At 34.1% G+C, this 18,752-nt stretch overlaps 2 protein-coding genes and 2 non-coding genes across 4 annotated transcripts; 2 read left to right on the top strand and 2 right to left on the bottom strand.

The window, feature by feature from the left end:
• Window positions 1-518: 518 nt before the first annotated feature.
• On the top strand, window positions 519-1,715 carry LOC109184764 (protein MKS1-like). Its single transcript, XM_019334801.1, has 2 exons — window positions 519-1,307; window positions 1,425-1,715. Exon 1 carries the CDS (start codon window positions 625-627, stop codon window positions 1,297-1,299), a length of 675 nt encoding a protein of 224 aa, XP_019190346.1. The 5' UTR covers window positions 519-624; the 3' UTR covers window positions 1,300-1,307; window positions 1,425-1,715.
• A 1,089-nt stretch (window positions 1,716-2,804) lies between these two features.
• LOC109184710 lies at window positions 2,805-6,364 on the bottom strand. Its single transcript, XM_019334748.1, has 4 exons — window positions 6,131-6,364; window positions 3,683-6,019; window positions 3,468-3,518; window positions 2,805-3,278 (listed from the first exon to the last, which is right to left on the bottom strand). The coding sequence occupies exons 1-4, from the start codon at window positions 6,362-6,364 to the stop codon at window positions 2,805-2,807; spliced, it is 3,096 nt and encodes a 1,031-aa protein (XP_019190293.1).
• Window positions 6,365-8,302: 1,938 nt separating this feature from the next.
• Window positions 8,303-8,374, top strand: TRNAD-GUC. The gene has a single exon. It is a non-coding gene; the product is annotated as a tRNA-Asp (tRNA).
• A 77-nt stretch (window positions 8,375-8,451) lies between these two features.
• TRNAY-GUA lies at window positions 8,452-8,540 on the bottom strand. The gene is given in 2 exon segments: window positions 8,452-8,487; window positions 8,504-8,540. It is a non-coding gene; the product is annotated as a tRNA-Tyr (tRNA).
• Window positions 8,541-18,752: the final 10,212 nt, after the last annotated feature.

Raw genomic sequence — 18,752 nt, 5'->3', positions numbered from 1 at the left:
TCGGAATTCGTCGTCGGAATTGAAATGAAATGTAATAACAGGTTATTTATCGGTTTTGGGGCTTCATTGACTCAATTTGACATGTTTGAGAGTTTAATTATAGTTTTTTAAAATTTAAGCGTCTAATTAACTTTTGAAGTAAAATTTAAAGGCCTATTTGACCATTTTCTTTTTATTTAAATTTTCATGTTGGACATTAATTTAATTGCACAATTTGAATATTATAACTAGTAGTAGTACTAATATACTCCGTACTTGCTAAAGCGTTTTGCCTTTTTTTAAAGATAGTTTGACAATTTCTTTGTAAGTATTTTGATTTCTTTTTCCGATAATAACTTTAGACAGATTCAAACACCCACTAAAATACGAAACCGGCGCAACCTTAAAATACAACAAATTTTATCCAATTACTGAATAACAACATTTTTTATTAATTTTTTCCATTATATTAACCATTTCACCACCTTTGACTAGCTACCTAATACGAATTCAATGTTACCCTACACTCTTATATTTATTTATTTTTTCCTTTGTATTATAAAAACAGTAATGCCACCTTCGCCATCATCTCCAATCTCTCTTCCCAATCATTACTGACCGTTGGATTAACATTATATTTCACCAATGAACATCGTACCCGTCGCCGGAAAGTCTCCACGGCGGGAGCTCCAAGGCCCCCGTCCTACGCCTCTCAAAGTCCGCAAAGACTCCCAAAAGATACGGAAGCCGCCGGTGGCGGCGCCGCCTCAGCAACCGCCGGCGACGGCCCCGCCTCGCCCTCCGTTGATCATCTACACCGTGTCACCCAAGGTTATCCATGCAAACCCTAATGAGTTCATGACGTTGGTCCAGCGGCTCACCGGCCCGGACTCCTCTTCCATGGCCGTGCAGCCATCGACGTTTGACGCCTTCCACGGCGGTTTTGACGACGGCGCCGTGTCTCCGGCGGCCCGGTTCGCTTCGGTAGAAAAAACCCGGTCCACGCAGGTGAGAAAACCGGACTTGGGAATGGTTCAAGGGATAGAGCTAAGCTCTGATACCGAAAGAAGCGGGGTTTTGTCACCTAATCCGGCTTCTCTCCCGCCGATACCGGCGAGTATATTTTCGTCGCCGTCCGGTCAAAACCCGGTAGGCTATTTCCCAGATTTAAGCCCGGTTTTCCATAGTAATAAAATCTACGACGGCTTAGAAACAAGTTTCATGTTACCTAGTCCTTCAGCAACTTTCATTTCTCCAAGAATTATTATTTCTCCAGGTACACCCTCTCTTGACCTTTTCAACAATCTCTTTGACCTTTAACACCATAGCTACACAAGAAAACTGCCCATAGAGAAAAGGCAGCCCTGCTGTTAAGCAAAGAACAACTTTTAATGATGAGAAAGGGGTTTTGATATACTATAAACATCTGGATTCTGGTGCATCTACAATGGTGAGGATAATGGATGAAGAAGATCGAAGAGTATTCAAAGGGAATTTCAGGGATTTTGTTCTTGAAGCTAAGAAGCCGTACTGGAGCAAGAGCCTCCCTTTTTCCATTCTTAATTGAAAAGATAATGTTAGGACAATGAAATATTTCTTTCTATGTTTTGTTGTAATTTCATCCTAGTTTTAGATGCCATCATTTTTGTTTTTTGTTTTTGTTTTTGTCATATAATTCTTGATTGTAGTTTGCAGCATATATAACAATGCTAATTGATTTAATTAATTTCTTCCAAGGTGTTTTTTTTTTTTTTTTTTTTTTTTTTTGAAAATTGATTAAAATAGACTTTTTTTTTTTTTTTTTTTTGGTTGTGACTACCATCTAACCTGGCAATTTATATCGTGGACCAGGGTCCACATAACATTATCGACCCTGGATCAAAACGACTTTGTTTTGATATTTAAGCTTTAACAGATTTTGTAGTTTTCTGTTTCTCATGTTTCAACACAAATTTTAATTTATTCTATCTAGGAGAAGAATCAATACTCTTAAGGTACAAGATTTCATAACAAGAGATACAAAAACTCACAACACAAGGCACATACACATGTTATATATTTACTTATTTTTAAATCTGATTTATGTAGATAATATTTCTTATAGGCACATAATTTCATAATACAAGACATAAATTCGTAAAATAAGACACACAATATATTGTGTGTTACACAACTACTAATCTTTTTCAAGTACATAATCCATACGTTTAAGATACATAATTGCATAACATGAGACACAAAAACGCATAACACAAGACACATAAACATGTTTTATATTTACTTTAGTTCAGGTACATAATTAATATTCTTAAAGTACATAATTGCATAATACTATAAGACACAAAAATGCATAACGCAAGACACAAAAGCGCATGTTATATTTACTTTATTTCAGATACAGAATTCCATAAAATGAAGCACAGAAACACATAACACAAGACACATACACATGCTTTACGATTGAAAAAAAAAAAACTATAACGTGAATTGAACAACAAACGGCCGCCATCAAAATTAAAATTTAAAATTACGTCGTTTAGGACTAGGCTCAACAGTGCACTGTGGATCCTGGTCCAAGGTATAACGATTGATCTAACCTATCAATAGTATTTGCGACAGTGATGTCATCAGACCAAAAGGTAGCATTTGAAAAAAATGTGAAGCTTTTCAAAACATAGAAAAAAATTCTTTTCAAAAATACATTTGAATTTAAAAATAAATAAATAATAAATAGATTTCATCAAATATATTTGTGAAATGCTTTAAATATTTTTATATAACAAATTAATTTTTTTTTTTGAACAAAACATCACACACTTCCATTACTAACTTAAATAATGCACGATACAAGATGGTGGGATATCAGTCCACACCCCTGAGACAGCCATAGAAACGGTCGCCCGAGCTAACTCATGAGCCACACGGTTCGCTGATCTCTTGACACGGGAGACACTAATATTCTCCATGTCGCTAGCAATCGACAGACATTGCTTCACTACTAGACCAACATACGAAAAGTCGGAATTACAAGAATTAAACGCATTACAGAAATTTAAGCAATCAGATTCAACGATGATATTTCTACGGAACTGCGATTTGAGCCATAACAACGCTTCTTTCACTCCAAGAACCTCAGCCATATATGGGTCATCTACATCCTTCAAACGCCCACTTTTAGTCGCAACAAAACGACCCTCGGAATCCCGCACCACTGCACCAAAACTTGCGCCGTCCCCGGATAGTGCAGCATCAACATTGCATTTGAAAGTATGCCTTAGAGGTGGAGACCAGCTAGCCGTCTAGATTGTAGCCGTAGGTTGGGCAGTATATGTCTCTTTCCAGCTAAGTTGTAGCCACAATAGCTGCTCACGGGCTACCTCAACTGATGGTTGCTTATTATGCCACACCACATCGTTGCGTAACAATCATATAGTCCAACACCCTGCTGCTAGGTGCACCGCTATATCCACCGATGAACCACCAATCACCTGAGACATATAGTTGAAAGCATCTCTTCCCCACAGCACATTCTCCTCATCCTAGACCTGTTCCGCAAAAGCACAACCATAAAAGAGGTGTTCTATGGTTTCCGAGACAAAGCCGCACATCGGGCAACCTCCACCTAACCAAACTCTCTTTGTATGCAGAGTATCTCGAACCGGCAAAATGTTGCGAGCACAACGCCATAGGAAGTTTTTTTTACCTTTGGAGGGATTGGCAGTGCCCATAACGCCTTCCACGCAAGGAAGCCGTGAGTGTCATCGTGTCGAGCCACCTCGCCTACTAACAAACGATAACCATGTTGGACCGTGTAGCAGCCTCGAATGTCTCCCTTCCACCGCCAACTGTCACGAAAATGGTTACTCACCGGGGTTGCTAAAATTCTGGGCACATATTCCGCAAGAAAAATATCCCTGAGAAGATCAACATCCCACCCCCTGGCCTCGTTCAAGAGGCTGTGCACCTTGGCCTCGCGTAGCTGCTCCACACACGGAGTATGAATCTGTATATTAGAAGGACCTGCAAGCCAGTCCCAACCCCATATCCTTGTGTCACGGCCATCATCGATTCGGCGAGCAACGCCCAATTGTAAAGCTCTCCCCCCGGCAAGGATACTACGCCTAATGAAGCTAGGATTCTGCCCAATTTGTGCGTCCATGAACCCCGTCGTAGGGTAGTATTTTGCCTTTAACAAGCGGCTCACTAAGGAATCTGGATGAATTAAAAGTCGCCACCCCTGTTTGGCCAAAAGAGTTATGTTAAATTCGTGTAGTTTCTTGAAGCCGAGCCCGCCCTTCGATTTTGGAGTACACATTCTACCCCAGCTGAGCCAATGAATCACTCGACTTCCTGAACTTCCACCACCCCACCAATAACGGTTAAACATCTTCTCCAGAGAATCACAAACACAAACAGGTAATAAGAACACCGACATAGTAAAAATCGGTAGAGATTGTGCTATACTCTTTATCAGCACTTCTTGACCTACACGAGAGTGTATCTTGTTTTGCCACATCCCAATTCTTGCCCGGATATTCTCTTCAATATATTTAAAAATTATAGTTTTGTTGCGTCCCAAGACCGACGGAAGGCCCAAGTAATGCCCCAAATCCACCGCTTCGGGCACCCCAATGAGCCTAGATACCACCTCCCGTAAAGGCACTGTCGTGTTATGGCTGTAAATTGCACTGGATTTCTCAAAATTGATAAGTTGTCCCGAGGCCATACTGTAAATTTCAAGACACTCTTTTACAGTTAGTACCTCCCGTTCATTTGCCCTGAAAAAGAGTAAACTATCGTCAGCAAAAAAGAGGTGGGTGATGGTCGGGGCTCCCCGCACCACCCTCACACTGTGAATGTCCCCCCGGGCCTCCGCCTGTTGCAGAAGGATAGACAAACCTTCTGCACAGATGATGAAGAGGTAAGGTAATAGAGGGTCTCCTTGTCGGATACCCCTGGTAGGACGTCCTCGTCCCGCGACATCTCCATTTACCATAATAGAATAATTCACAGACGTGACACACAACATAATCATCTCTACCCACCCACGCTCCAAACCCAACGCCCGCATCATGCCCTCTAAAAAGGGCCACTCCATCCTATCGTACGCCTTAGCCATATCAAGCTTTAACGCAGCCCACCCTTGTGCCTCCCCCCCCCCCCCCCCCCCGGTTTTCCTCCGTAGGTAGTGACCTATCTCCCCGGCCACAATGATATTATCCGTGGGTAAACATTCAGGAACAAACGCACTCTGAGATTGGGAAACAATCTGAGCTAGACACCCCTTTAACTTATTGGCAAGCATTTTGGCTAACACCTTATACACCACATTGCACATAGCGATTGGAAGTAAGTCCGACACTTTCTCCGGTACAGGCTTTTTAGGAATTAGAACAATATTAGAATCATTCAACTCCGGTGGAAATTGCTTGTGTTCCACACAGTGTAGAATGAACATGGTTAAGTCATGCCCAAGGACCGGCCAAAAATGCAGGAAGAAGGCCGGTGACATACCGTCCGGCCCGGGCGCCATTTCCGGTTTCATATCGAATAAGGCAGATTTAACGTCTGCCATTGTGAACGGTTGTGATAGAGAGATTTTCATCTCGTTTGTTACACGTTCCCGAACCCGGTCAAACAAATTAGCAGTGCGAGGGCCAGAACAGAAAATGTGTTCAAAATACCTGATTATCTCTGAGTTCATAGCCGTCCCCTCGGCCCACATGCCATTCTGATCTTTGACACGGGACAACATATTGTGCTTTCGTCGTGCCGTTGCCGACCTGTGGAAATATTTCGTGTTGGCATCCCCGTGTTTTAACCAAAGCTGCTTGGATCGTTGTTTCCAAAAAACTTCCTCCGCTTTCATAAGAGCCGCGAACTCCCTCTCCGCCGCCAAAAAAATGGCCACAGCGTGAGGCGTACGATCCTCTTTCAACTTAGCCAGAATGTGCCGAAGTTCTTTGCTCCGTGCGCCAAATTGCCGATGATAATCCCCACCCCATTTTGAAAGACGCTCGCCACAAATAGCTATTCGGTCCTGAAAATTCATGCCAGTGGACATGCGTCATGCTTCATCCACCACTTTCGCACAAAGTGCTTGTAAAAGCCACGCTGATTCGAATCTGAATTTGCGTAAGGCTGTTCATACAGGTTTTGTATGAAGGTCGACAAGAAGAGCGCAATGGTCGGATGAATTAGTATAGATGTTCTTAACCACCGCCCCATCATGCATTTCCAACCACTCCACCGTTGCCACGACCCTGTCTAACCTCTCTTCCACCCACGTATCTGTTCCTCGACCTTTCTCCCAAGTGAAACGCCCCCCCGTCATCCCCATATCAATGAGCTCGCATTCACCCAACACATCATTGAATTCCATCATGTATGCGTAAATGTTAAAATCATTAAGGGAAAATAATCAAAAGTGTAATTAGGATCTTGAACTTTAAAAAAGTACAATTAAACACTCAAATTTGTCAACGGTTGTATGTGTTGTAAATAAATATATGTGGACATTACTAAAGTTATTATACTATGATATATAAACCCCTCATCTTTTTATAGTAATATCCTAGTTATACTCGAAACTCTGTATATCTTATATAAATTGGAATTGAAAAGATGATTAATAAAGATCGATCATTCTCTATGTATTCTTGTCTCTCTCTTTACCTTATTGCATTCCTGAGATGTAAGCGATGCACTATGATACATTATCAGCACGAATGTTTTACATCTTCGGAGAACGGTATTTTTCTGACAAATTCAAATCTTCATATAAAATTTGTTGGGGTATCAATATGTACAAATTTTAGTATCGTTTGAGGCCAAAGAAATTTGCATAACATAATTGGTTCATTAATATGATTAATTATATGAATACGAAAGGAACAGTGAAGTATGTGAATGTATAAGTTTGTTTGTGCAAATTGAATGTAATGATGACAACAGGTTTGGCAAAGTCAATATGTGAGCGTATAATACGGAAATTGAATGTATAAGTTCATGGTGTCTGTTTCCATGTAGCCAAATCCGTTTGGCAACCACTGCGGCGGACGGTGGTGTCTCATCTTGCAATAGTTATGCCATGAACTCGAGTTTACTTTACAAGATAAATTCAAGTCAAAATACATATTTTATATATTGAATGTTCGTAATTTATATACTATATTATGTAAATTGTGAAATTTAGTAAATAAATTGTAAATATTTAATACGCAAATTTTGAACATTCAACATATAAATTGTGAACATTCAGTATAAAAATTGTGAACATGCAATATATAAATTGTGAATATTCAATATATAAATTTTGAATTTTGGACCTGGGTCCACCTTGCAAAGTGGACCCGGGTCCACAGAATTTCCTTAACTTTTTACTTATTAGTTTGTGAAGAGTTTTACCTAATAACGACATATTTAAGTTGTTACAAGAGGAGAAAGTATTGCATTCTCACCAAACCTTGGTTTAAGAAGCACAAGGAAATCAGTCGTTATACCCTACACCATGGCGCGCATAGCACTGTGCGCCGCGCGCCTCCCAAAACGACGTCGTTTTGGTAGGCGCAGTAGGAAGTTGTTGGGATTATGTGTATTTGTTCACACAATTATGTGTATTTGTTCATACAATTATGTGTATTTGTTCATACAGTTATGTACATTTTTTATACAATTATGTACATTCTTTTTATACAATTATGTACATCCGAATCAGAAAATTTGTGTGTATTATGTTAAGAGTTGATGTATATTATGTTAAAAGTTTATGTTTATTATGTATTATGTTAGATTATGTGTATTATCTTTTAAAAAGAGTATGTATATTTTGTTATATAATTATGTACATTTATGTATACAATTATGTGTATTCTAGTATAACATTATGTACATTTTTGAACAGCGGATTTTTTTTAAAGAAAAAATTACTGCCATTCACTGGGGCGGGAAATTTCAAAAAAAAAAAAAAAAAAAAAAAAATTAAAACGACGTCGTTTTGCATCTGGGTGCACAGTGCAACGCGCGCCGTGGTGTAGGATATAAATTGCCCAAGGAAATACAACATGCTATCAAACTTACCCTGATTAATTAATTTACAAGTGCAAATGCTTCACAGGTGCTTTTATTTTTTTTTATATTTTATTTTATTAAGATCAATTTTATAATAAATTTTTTATACAATGTTGCCTAAAAAAACATTTATCTGTAAGTGAAAAGAAAAAAAAAAAAAAAAAAAAAAAAACAAACAAACAAATTGAGCAACACCGCAACAGCGAACTCATTTGTATTTAAATAGAAATATTTTCTTAACCAACGCACGGAAGTCGTTGTAGTATAGTGGTGAGTATTCCCGCCTGTCACGCGGGTGACCCGGGTTCGATCCCCGGCAACGGCGTAGCATTTTGTTTAATCTTTCATGCATGAATCCCAGTTTCTCCACTTTTGCGATTTCTTGGCAGTGTAACTAAAAAATCCGACCTGCCGGATTCGAACCAGCGACCTAAGGATATCAGCTTACACTCAACTACAGTCCTCCGCTCTACCAACTGAGCTAAGGTCGGAATTGATTACTAGGCCTAGAGTCAAACTATATAATTGATGAGAGTAGACAGAATTGTAGCATTATATAATAATAATATACTCCGTATAATCTAAAAAGAGTTAATACCCAAAATCGTCCTCGACTGTAGTGGTTTTTCTCAATTTCATCCTAAACGACTTTGGTGACCTAATATCGTCCCAGACTTTTGTGTTTCGCTCAATTTAGTCCCAGACTTTTGTGTTTTTGCTCAATTTAGTCCCTCATTTGTTATTCTGTCCATTTGGTGTTAAATAAATAGACAATTCAGTAATTTTAATATTGGCATCTCTTTACTCATAGACATGTGAACTGCGAAATCCCTTTTTTTTTTTTACGAATTACTGCTAAAACTGCGAATATAAAATTTGATTTGCAGGTCCGAGAGTAATTCTGCGTGTAATTCGTACAAGAAAGAGGAATTTCACACTTCACAAGTTGAAAGTAAAGAGAGATCAATATTGACATTACTGAATTGTCCCTTAATTTAACACCAATTTGACGGAATAACAAATGGAGGACTAAATTGAGCGAAACACAAAAGTCTGGGACGATATTAGGTCACCAAAGTCGTTTAGGACGAAATCGAGAAAAACCACTATAGTCGAGGACGATTTTAGGTATTAACTCAATCTAAAAACATAATAAGTTTCAATCCAAATTAGGTTCAAATGTAATAAGTATAGACTAATTTGATGCATCCATCTAGGATAATAAAAGGCTAAAAAATCGAGTCAATTTTATAAATATTTGTATAAGAGAATCAACTTAGGGATTCCATACATCTATTTCTTTACAGTGTTATTTATACTACTAGTAATTACATGTGCATTGTGCGAATAGTTCAATGCCTAATATGTATTTTTAAATTAGTATTTCAGAATTTATCAAAGTATCATTCGGTATCTTGATGTATAACAATACAAGATTATCATATTTTTCATAAAAGGAAATATTTCAAGAATTCATATCTATGATATGTGGCATAATTTTTCATAACATTAACTAGTCAATAGCAATTTTAGAGGGAAACAACCTCACTAGATAGTACCAAACATAATTTAGAGGGAAACCTTATTAATTGGTGTAATCCATGCTTCCTCTTGTTGCCACTCCCGCCAGCAATAATTCTTGATTTAATCTAGTTCCCTGGTTTGCATCACTGCAATTTTAGTGCTTCAACGCAGTGCACCTTCAAAAATATAACCAAATTATCCTTCCCCAAAAAGACAATGATAATAGGCATAGTTTCTCATATGTGTTGAATATACACTGTAAATTAGGTGTACCATTTCATCAATGCCAATGCGTGATTCTAATTAATTGACCAAAGCTCATGTTAATAAATTTTATATTGTATTTTTTAATATAGGTACTCTAACATATTCATAGACTAGGCGAAGGCGTGGCGACTAGCAAGCCGATGAACTAGAGAGTAGTGAAGTCGCGGCGAAGCACCGGCTGACCGGAGTGACCGGCGATTGTAGATGAGTGTCGATGGTATTGGAAGAATAGGTAGATTTGCATAGAATATTTGTTATTTATCGATTGTCGAAGTAGATTAATTGTCGATTGCCCATTGTTATTTGGTTTCTATGCTTTTAATAACTTCATTATGAAAATCAATGAGTAAGTTAAGAATAATAAATAGTTAACGGAATATTCCGTGACTAGAGTTTACACTGATGGAATGCACTAGTATTAAGAAAATGGTAATAGATGATAAAATAGGAAAAAAAAATACTAAAATTAAAATAATATGAACCATTCATTTTAATAAACAATTACACTAACATTTTTTGTTTCTGTTAGGGGTCTAACTTTATTGGATCTTATTAGATTTGTAGATTGTAGAGGTAGATATCACATATTGTCTATAAGATAACTAGTTAAATGAAGCGCGTTGCGCAACTAAATAAATGTTCAATTTTAAAAAATAATTGTATAATTACATTATCAATAAATATAAAATTACAATATTTTCAGGTACAATTGATAATTAAATTGTTAATTAGTTTATAATTTTATATTTTATATCTATTTATCATATCTTATCTAATTGTAACAAAATAGTTGAATAATATATTAACCAGGACTATGTGGTCTAATGGTACTCGGGTTGGACTTCCATTTGAAAGGTTGTGAGTTCAAGCCTCAGTGAAGGATCTACTACAATGTAATAGAGCTAGTAGCATTCAAAAAAAGTTGAATAATATATTAAGTAATTGAGATCATCATTAATCATAGTCAACATCAATCAATTTACACTATCAAATATATAATTATATGTAGTTGAATAATAAATTACTTCATTTTATTGAAATTCAAAGAAATAAAAGAAAAAATATTAAATTTATTTTTAACCATCACAATATTTAAGCTTAGATTTTTTTTTTTTTTTTTAAGCTTGAGCTAAGAGTTTTATTTAGACTAATACTATAAAAAAATTATGCAGTTAAAAAATGAATTGCAACAAAACTCATAAATAGGTAAAACAACAACAACAGCAACTCAAAATTGAAATGATATAGACAAAATTAACTAGAAAATTATAAAGTTAAAAGGTATTTGTAAATATACAAAAAATAAAGTTCAATGTATAAGTTATCAATGCAACCAATTTCATGTGAGATGAACATAGGTTCTACATTTTCAATTAAACGATGTATTATTAGGAGATAACAATTTGACGAAAATGATCATGAAGAGGAAATGCAATCACTTGAGGAATCCTTTAGAGTCAATTATTTTCTAATTGTTGTGGATATGAAAATCGCTTCATTATATTGAATACTAGATTTGAGCAAGAGTGAAATCCACTTTTGGTCTTAGATTTAATGTGCAATGAACACATTTTGCCCGCTTTTATTAATTTGGCCATATTTTGGACAGACTTTATAAAAGTTGGACACTTTTAGTCCACCGTCTAAATTAACATTAAGTTTCCGTGAAATTGAAGAGCGTTTTTGTCCTTTCTATTGCTCTTCTTCCTCAGCCCTTATTGTTTCTTGTTCTCAGTCAAAAGTCGATGAGACAAACCAAGAAAAACTTTGGTGGCCTGTTCTTGGCATTGCCATACTTGTAACACCAACCCATAAAGCTTAGATTGATTAATGTGTTTAAGCAATCAAGATTTGGTTAAGCAAGCGGGCAAAGAATTCTTCAGCTAAAGACGCAAACACCAAACAAAAAAGCAGAAATTTGTCAGCTGCGAACTTGAAAACATCCCAGAAATACCAGAACAACCCCTCAGATCAGCCAAATCTTCAAAACCAAGAATGAAATCTCTCGTGAATTTTTTTGTATTTTTTTTTAAATTTCTTTTTTCTGCTCTTCAGAATAGGGGGGGCTCTTGAGCAATCGCACAGCCAAATCGCATCCACAACAGCCCACTAATGCTATAATTCATGAATACAATGAAAAAGAAAACAGCTTCATAGGATTCCCACAACAAACCTAGTGAAAGTTGCAATCTTGAAGTAAAAAGATTGAGGCAGTTCTGACTAGCACAAGAACTGATAAATTAAAATGTATTACCTTACTAGAAATAGGAGAGAGATAAAGACTACTGCCATGGCGCAACCACAAAATTAGGAGAGAAACAAAGGAAGACTGCCGCCATCAATGGAGAGAAAGAGATCGACTGACAGCACCAACACTTCTCCTCCATCGTTCCTCCGTCTGGTCTTGCTCAAGGAAGATTATTCTTTAGATAAGTCCAGGATAGGTGGAGACAAACCAGCTCAGGAGATGATGATGAGTGGTTAGTGTATTAGATTCGGCCATATAAGTTATATGGAAATCTATTGAACCGTGTAACATCTTTAATCATCTAGTAGAGTTGGGTTCACCTGTGTGTGGCCCCGCAGACGTAGGAGTGCTTCTCCGAACTGCGTAAACATATCCTGGTTCAATTTATTTTTCACGCACTATTTTATTGTTTATTTTGTTTCTAATACAGTATTAAACACAGATGGCTAATTCGTGAAGTAGAAACCAGTTAGGTTTTATCCTGCATTCAAGATCCACAATTTTCAATTGGTATCAGAGCACGTGGACTTAATTTTTTACTCTAGATTTCTGGGGGATTTGTGGTTCTTGAACTCAGGATATAAGTTTATTTGTGATTTTTTTTTTTTTTTTTTGTTCTTCTTTGGCTAAACTTTTCTAACAGTTTATTGAGCGTTTCAGCATGGATGGGCATAGGCCACCACCGGAGTTAACTAGGGTTAACTATGCCTATTGAAAAACTCGCACCAAAATGCACGTAAAAGCTCAAGGTGAATTAGTGTGGAGATCTGTATTAACTAGGTGGAAGCATCCAACGAAGGAACAACAACTGATCCCCCTGTGTTAAAGCCTGAAACTGAATGGACAATGGGCGAAATGGCATTGGCTAACTACAACGACAAAGCTTTAGATACTATTTTTTCTTTAATGCATGAGAGCCAATTCACTATTACTGCAGGTTGTGATACAGCAAAAGAGGCGTGGGACATACTTGAAACCACTTATGAAGGCACAAGCTCAGTCAAACAATCCAAATTACAGCTACTTCAGACTGACATTGATCATCTCAAAATGAAGGAAGAAGAATCTATAGTGGATTTTCATGCGAGAATCTAGGAGCTTGCTAATCGTGCTGTAGTACTTAGTGAACCTTTTCCTCAACCTAAGCTGGTATAGAAAATTCTTAGGTCTCTACCTCAGCGTTTCAGAATGAAGGTAACAGCCATCCGGGAGAATGCTGGTTGAGAGAAAAAGACTGTGGCCGAGTTAATGGGAAATCTACAGACCTATGAATTGGAGATGTTATCTGATCACACTAAAAAGGAGAAAAATATCGCCTTTACTGTGGAAGAAAATAACTCTGTATTAGACTCTGAAGAGTCAAACGATGATCATGTTGTTTTACTAACCAAATAGTTTTCTAAAATCTTGAAATAGGTAAAGCAAAGGAATAGTTCACGTGGAGGAAAATCACAAAGCCAGAAAGGACAAAGTTCAAACTCATCGAAAAGAAACGGCGCTTCAAACTACTACCGAGGATCAACCTCAAATACTTCTCAATCGAAAGAAAAGAACAAAGGGATTCGCTGCTACGAATGCGAGGGATACGGGCATGTTCAAGCCAAGTGTCCCACATACCTAAGGAGGAAAAAGTCCATATCTGCTTTAACATGGAGCGATGATGAACTTGAATCAGACCACACTGAGCCTGACTCGGAAATTGCAGGAAATTTTGTTGCTTTCACAGCTATAACAGGGATCGAATCAGAATCAGATACTGTGGAGTATATCTCAGCCGAAGACAAAGACCTACCAGCCCCTTCATTTGAACAAGAGTATAAGAAGTTGCATGCAAAATCAGAGCTTTTGTTAACAGCTAATCGATCCTTGTCTAGTCAAGTTAAAATGTTAGAAAATGCGCAACATTTATATAAAAATCAAATGTCTGATAGAGATGTACTGATAAAGACAAGTCTTGAACGAAAAGAAAAGCTGAAACAGGAGCTGAAAATGCTAAAATGACAAATCAAGATGATGGATAATACATCCACGCTGGATCAAATACTTGGTTCAGGAAGAAAATCCACCACAAAGTATGATTTGGGATTTACAAGGGACAAAAGTACAACAACACAGTCTTTGTCAAAGCAACTATTGCAACCCTGATATTCCAGAGTCTAGCTCAACTCAACAGGAACGCCTTAAAGTAAGACAAACTAAACCAAAATATAAAAATTATAATCCCGTTTGTCATTAATGCAGGGTTCGGGGTCATATAAGGCCAGAATGCTATCACTTCTACAAAGACCAACGACATGAGAAGTACATGCTCAAGAACATCACACCTTTTGTCAAACAAGTGTGGGTTAGGAAAGCTGATTTTGTATGTCACGCATCCTTTCTTTCCAAAAGTGTGTCAAGAGAAGAAAAATGGTATCTTGACAGTGGTTGCTCACGCCACATGACGGGCAATTCACAATACCTAAACAATGTCAAAACCAGTGACGGTGAAGTCACTTTTGGTGATGGGTCAAAGGTAAAATAATGGGCGTTGGAACTTTGAACGTGGCGGGCTTACCGAATTTAAAGAAAGTTCTTCTTGTCAAAGGCCTACATACAAACATCATCAGCATCAGTCAATTGTTTGACCAAAATTGGAATGTCTCTTTCACAAAATAGGAATTGAAGCATGTGCTCCATCTCAACTAAAAGCCTAAGCTGATAGTTGGATTGCACATTTACGGTTATATATATTTTATGCTCAACACGCCCCTTCACGATTGCTTTTGATGTGCGCCAATACTTTTGATGGTTCTTTTATCGGGTGACGCGTGACTCTGACACAAAATTGAAGCATATGCTCTATCTTAGAGCTGTCAAAACAAGCCCAACCTGGGCCCATTTAACCCACTTTTCAGGACCCGTTTTTAATTTAATTGATTTAAGTTTTAAATACTTGTTTGCAACAAGACTTGAACCCATGACCTCCTACTCTTATACTTACTTTATTATTTAATAATAACCAACTAGTCTAATACCACTCATTGCTCATATGTTGTATGATTATATATGCATATAAATTACTTTCAAACATTATATGTTTTCATAATCCATACGGTATGTTTTATAATCTATATATATAAAAAAGTAAAATCCTCCTAACAAATTTTCCCCCCAAAACTTTTGTAGTAAAACTTATTTGGTAAGTAAATGTCAAATGGAAATTAAATAAATAATAATAATAATAATGTTATTACCTTAAATAAATAAATTATTATACTTTCCCTTAAATAAATAAATTATTATACTTTCCTTTTGAATTAGTATTTTCTATCTATAAATACAAGAGCTTCTTCAATCAAAGAATCTCAGACTCATCTTTCTGCTTTCTTTTTGTATGAATTTTCTATATTTTTCTAACTATATTCTCACGTACTTCAATATGTTTTGCAGTTTGGACATCATGAATAGCTTCATCAACGATATCTTCTTGAAGCTCGCCCAAGAGGTGACTCGCTTGGCCCACTACAACAAGAAGCCAATAATCACTTCCCGCGAGATCCAGGCTGGCATGAGATTGGTTCTTCCTGGCGAATTGGTAAAGCATGTTGTCTCTCTAAAAACACTAAAGCAGTCACCATATTTACAAGCTCTTAGATGAAATCATTTAAATCTATGTTTCGTTTTTATATAATCTCAATTAGGGATTAATAGATGTAAAGTAACTTGGATTTGAGTTTAATTTCATATTATTCTTCCAAAAGGTTTAATTTCATATTATAAGTATTGTTATCTACCTTCAACTATCAGTGAATCGATTAGCATTCTCAAAAAAAAAAAAAATGAATGTCTATATCTACGTGCATTTAAGATGCAACATGTGTATGATTTATTAAGCTTTGAGGCAGGAGAACACATCTGGGTATATTGGTGGATCTGTATCTCATTGCAAAAAAATGTCCATACAATTAATTAATTAATATAATTACAATTATCATTATTCTAATTCAAAAAAAAAAAAAAAAACTAAAGAATTAATTGTAATAATGAAATTTGTTATTAATATTCTGTTACTAATTGACACAGAAATCAGACTAAAAGAAAAACGAAATTAATATTAAAAATGGACTCGAATTAAAAAAATGTGTTTAATAAGTAAATAACTAATTTGCTAGACAGAAAATTAGGGTAAAGGAAAAGGAAAATGATTATTAAACATTGTACTAGATTATTTTTATGATTGAAAATGAATATTACAAACGTACCAGATTGTTTTTATGACCAGAAATAAGAATAAATTTTACACACGAGAATCTATTATTAATATTCTGTTATACTAATAGGCATGGGAATCATGCCAAATGAAAAAAGGATTTAATATTAAAAATTTATTGGAAATATAACACAGTTTTCCTTACGAAAAAATTAGTAACCACCAAATGAAATATTAGGAAAAAATTATGAAGAAAAAAGAAATGGAAACAAATATTAACTCTTTCTATGAATGAAAAAAGGAAATGAATATATCCATATTTCACTTAAAATATAATCAGTAATTATATTATTATAATTATATTAATTATTTATGAAGGAAAAAGGAAATGAATATGAACAGAAAAAAATGAATTTTACACACGAGAATCTATTATTAATATTTTGTTACTAATAGACACAGGAATCAGGACAAATGAAAAAAAGATTTAATATTAAAAATTTATTGAAAATATAACACCGCTTTCCCTACAAAAAAATTAGTAACCACCACACATGAAATATTAGGAAAAATTATGAAGGAAAAAGAAATGGAAATGAATATTAACTTTTTCTATGAGTGAAAAAGGAAATTAATATTACTCATAATGAATAAATATATTAATTATTATACATAGTAGCATGGAATTAATTAGTAGGACAATTATATTATGTAATCTAATTAATAATTTACTTTTTAAATTATATTCCCTTTTTAATAATGAATATTTTCTTAAAGTATATACACAGATTATGCTTATCAATATAGAATTAAAAGTGTATAGATGTATAATATTATTAGTACAAAATCAATTATACTTGCCTTAATAATTAATTATTAATATTATTGCCTAATAATTATGTGTTGTCACCTTTTTCGGGGTAATTATTATGGTAATTTATATACATATATATTTTTATACTTAATGTATAATATTATTGGGCACAAAATAAATATACTTACCTTAATATATATAGATTATTTTTAATATAATTTCCTAATTTATTAAAGGTAATTATTCTCATAATTTTTCTTTCATTCTTTTGTGTAATTATTATGGTAATGTATTTAAATATTAGAAGAGAAAAAATGTTATAATTAATGAAATTATTATTGTAATTGCCACAATATTTGTTAATTATAAATAATATAATTAAGAAATTTGAGAAATATAAGATTTCTTTCGTAGAAATATTTGTGACAATTTCATTAAATTATAATTAATAAAATATGAAATATAATTAAAGAAATGAAATTATAAAATTAACAAAACATGAATATTTATAATTTTTTTTAAATATACATACATACACTTTTTAAATTTCTAAATATAATTTTTTAAGTATAAATCTATCAATATAAATTAAAATTAATGAAATTATATTATAATTTTCCTATATACATATTAATAAATATTATGTGTATATACAATGTATTATACAATCATATAAGGATATGCGTCCGATTAGAGGTTATATTTGTTCATACAAAATTTAGAATTTACATTTTTATTGATTTCTAAGTACAATTCTCTTAGTTATTATTATTCATATTTTTAGAATTAATAATATATATATATATATATATATATATATATATATATATATATATATATATATATATATATATATATATATATATATATATATATATATATAATACAATTTGGAATAAATCAACTTAATTATATGAATTTTTTCTATAAATTTATCTAAATATGTACATGATTAGAGATTATATTAACCATACAAAATTTAAATTTAAATTTTGTATGTTATGAAAATAGATACTTGACCAAATATATAAAAGTCCAACTATATTATTATATTGTACATTTTAACATTTTTTTATTTTTTATTTTAATTTTAAATTCATAAAAACAAAAAAAAAAAAAATTCCATGCAACACACGGGTAAAACACTACATTTAAAAAAATACAATTTCATAAATATCATAAATTAATTAGTACAATATCATTTATATTTATAACAATTAAATAAAAAATAAATAATTTCAAATATATGAACCAATGATTTCAAAATGAAACTAATATACAGTTACAAATAAATATAGCATGATTAGATTTACTTTAATTAGTTTTAATTCCCTTAATGATATGACTTTTCTTTATCAGTTTTTTGTGGGAGACTAAGGGAGTGTTTGAGTTGCTGGAAATTATTATTATTTTTTGAATACTTACTAATAAAAAAAATTAAAATATTTTTTACCCCCTCCCCTTCCCCCAATAACATGTGTAAATCTTATATTTTTTAAAATTACAATTTGATAAATATTATAAATTAATTAGTAGAATATCATTTCTGTTTATAAATTATAATAATTAAAAAAAATTCATATATGTGAACCAATAATTTCAATATGAAATTAATATACAGTTACAAATAAATATAGCATGATTTGATTTACTTTAAT

Source organism: Ipomoea nil, unplaced genomic scaffold (assembly GCF_001879475.1).
Source record: "Ipomoea nil cultivar Tokyo-kokei standard unplaced genomic scaffold, Asagao_1.1 scaffold1286, whole genome shotgun sequence".
Lineage (NCBI taxonomy): Eukaryota > Viridiplantae > Streptophyta > Magnoliopsida > Solanales > Convolvulaceae > Ipomoea > Ipomoea nil.
The sequence above is the reverse complement of the archived record's forward strand: the minus strand, read 5'-3'. Positions and strand labels throughout refer to the sequence as shown.

Bases quoted from the DNA above. Each gene is read 5' to 3' on its own strand.
- LOC109184764 (XM_019334801.1), top strand. From the start codon at position 625: ATGAACATCGTACCCGTCGCCGGAAAGTCTCCACGGCGGGAGCTCCAA.
- LOC109184710 (XM_019334748.1), bottom strand. From the start codon at position 6,364: ATGATGGAATTCAATGATGTGTTGGGTGAATGCGAGCTCATTGATATG. The intron at 3,519-3,682 runs GTAAAAAAAACT...GAACAGGTCTAG, and splicing joins CACTGCCAATCCCTCCAAAG to GATGAGGAGAATGTGCTGTG. The intron at 3,279-3,467 runs GTGATTGGTGGT...GCTACAATCTAG, and splicing joins CTTTCAACTATATGTCTCAG to ACGGCTAGCTGGTCTCCACC.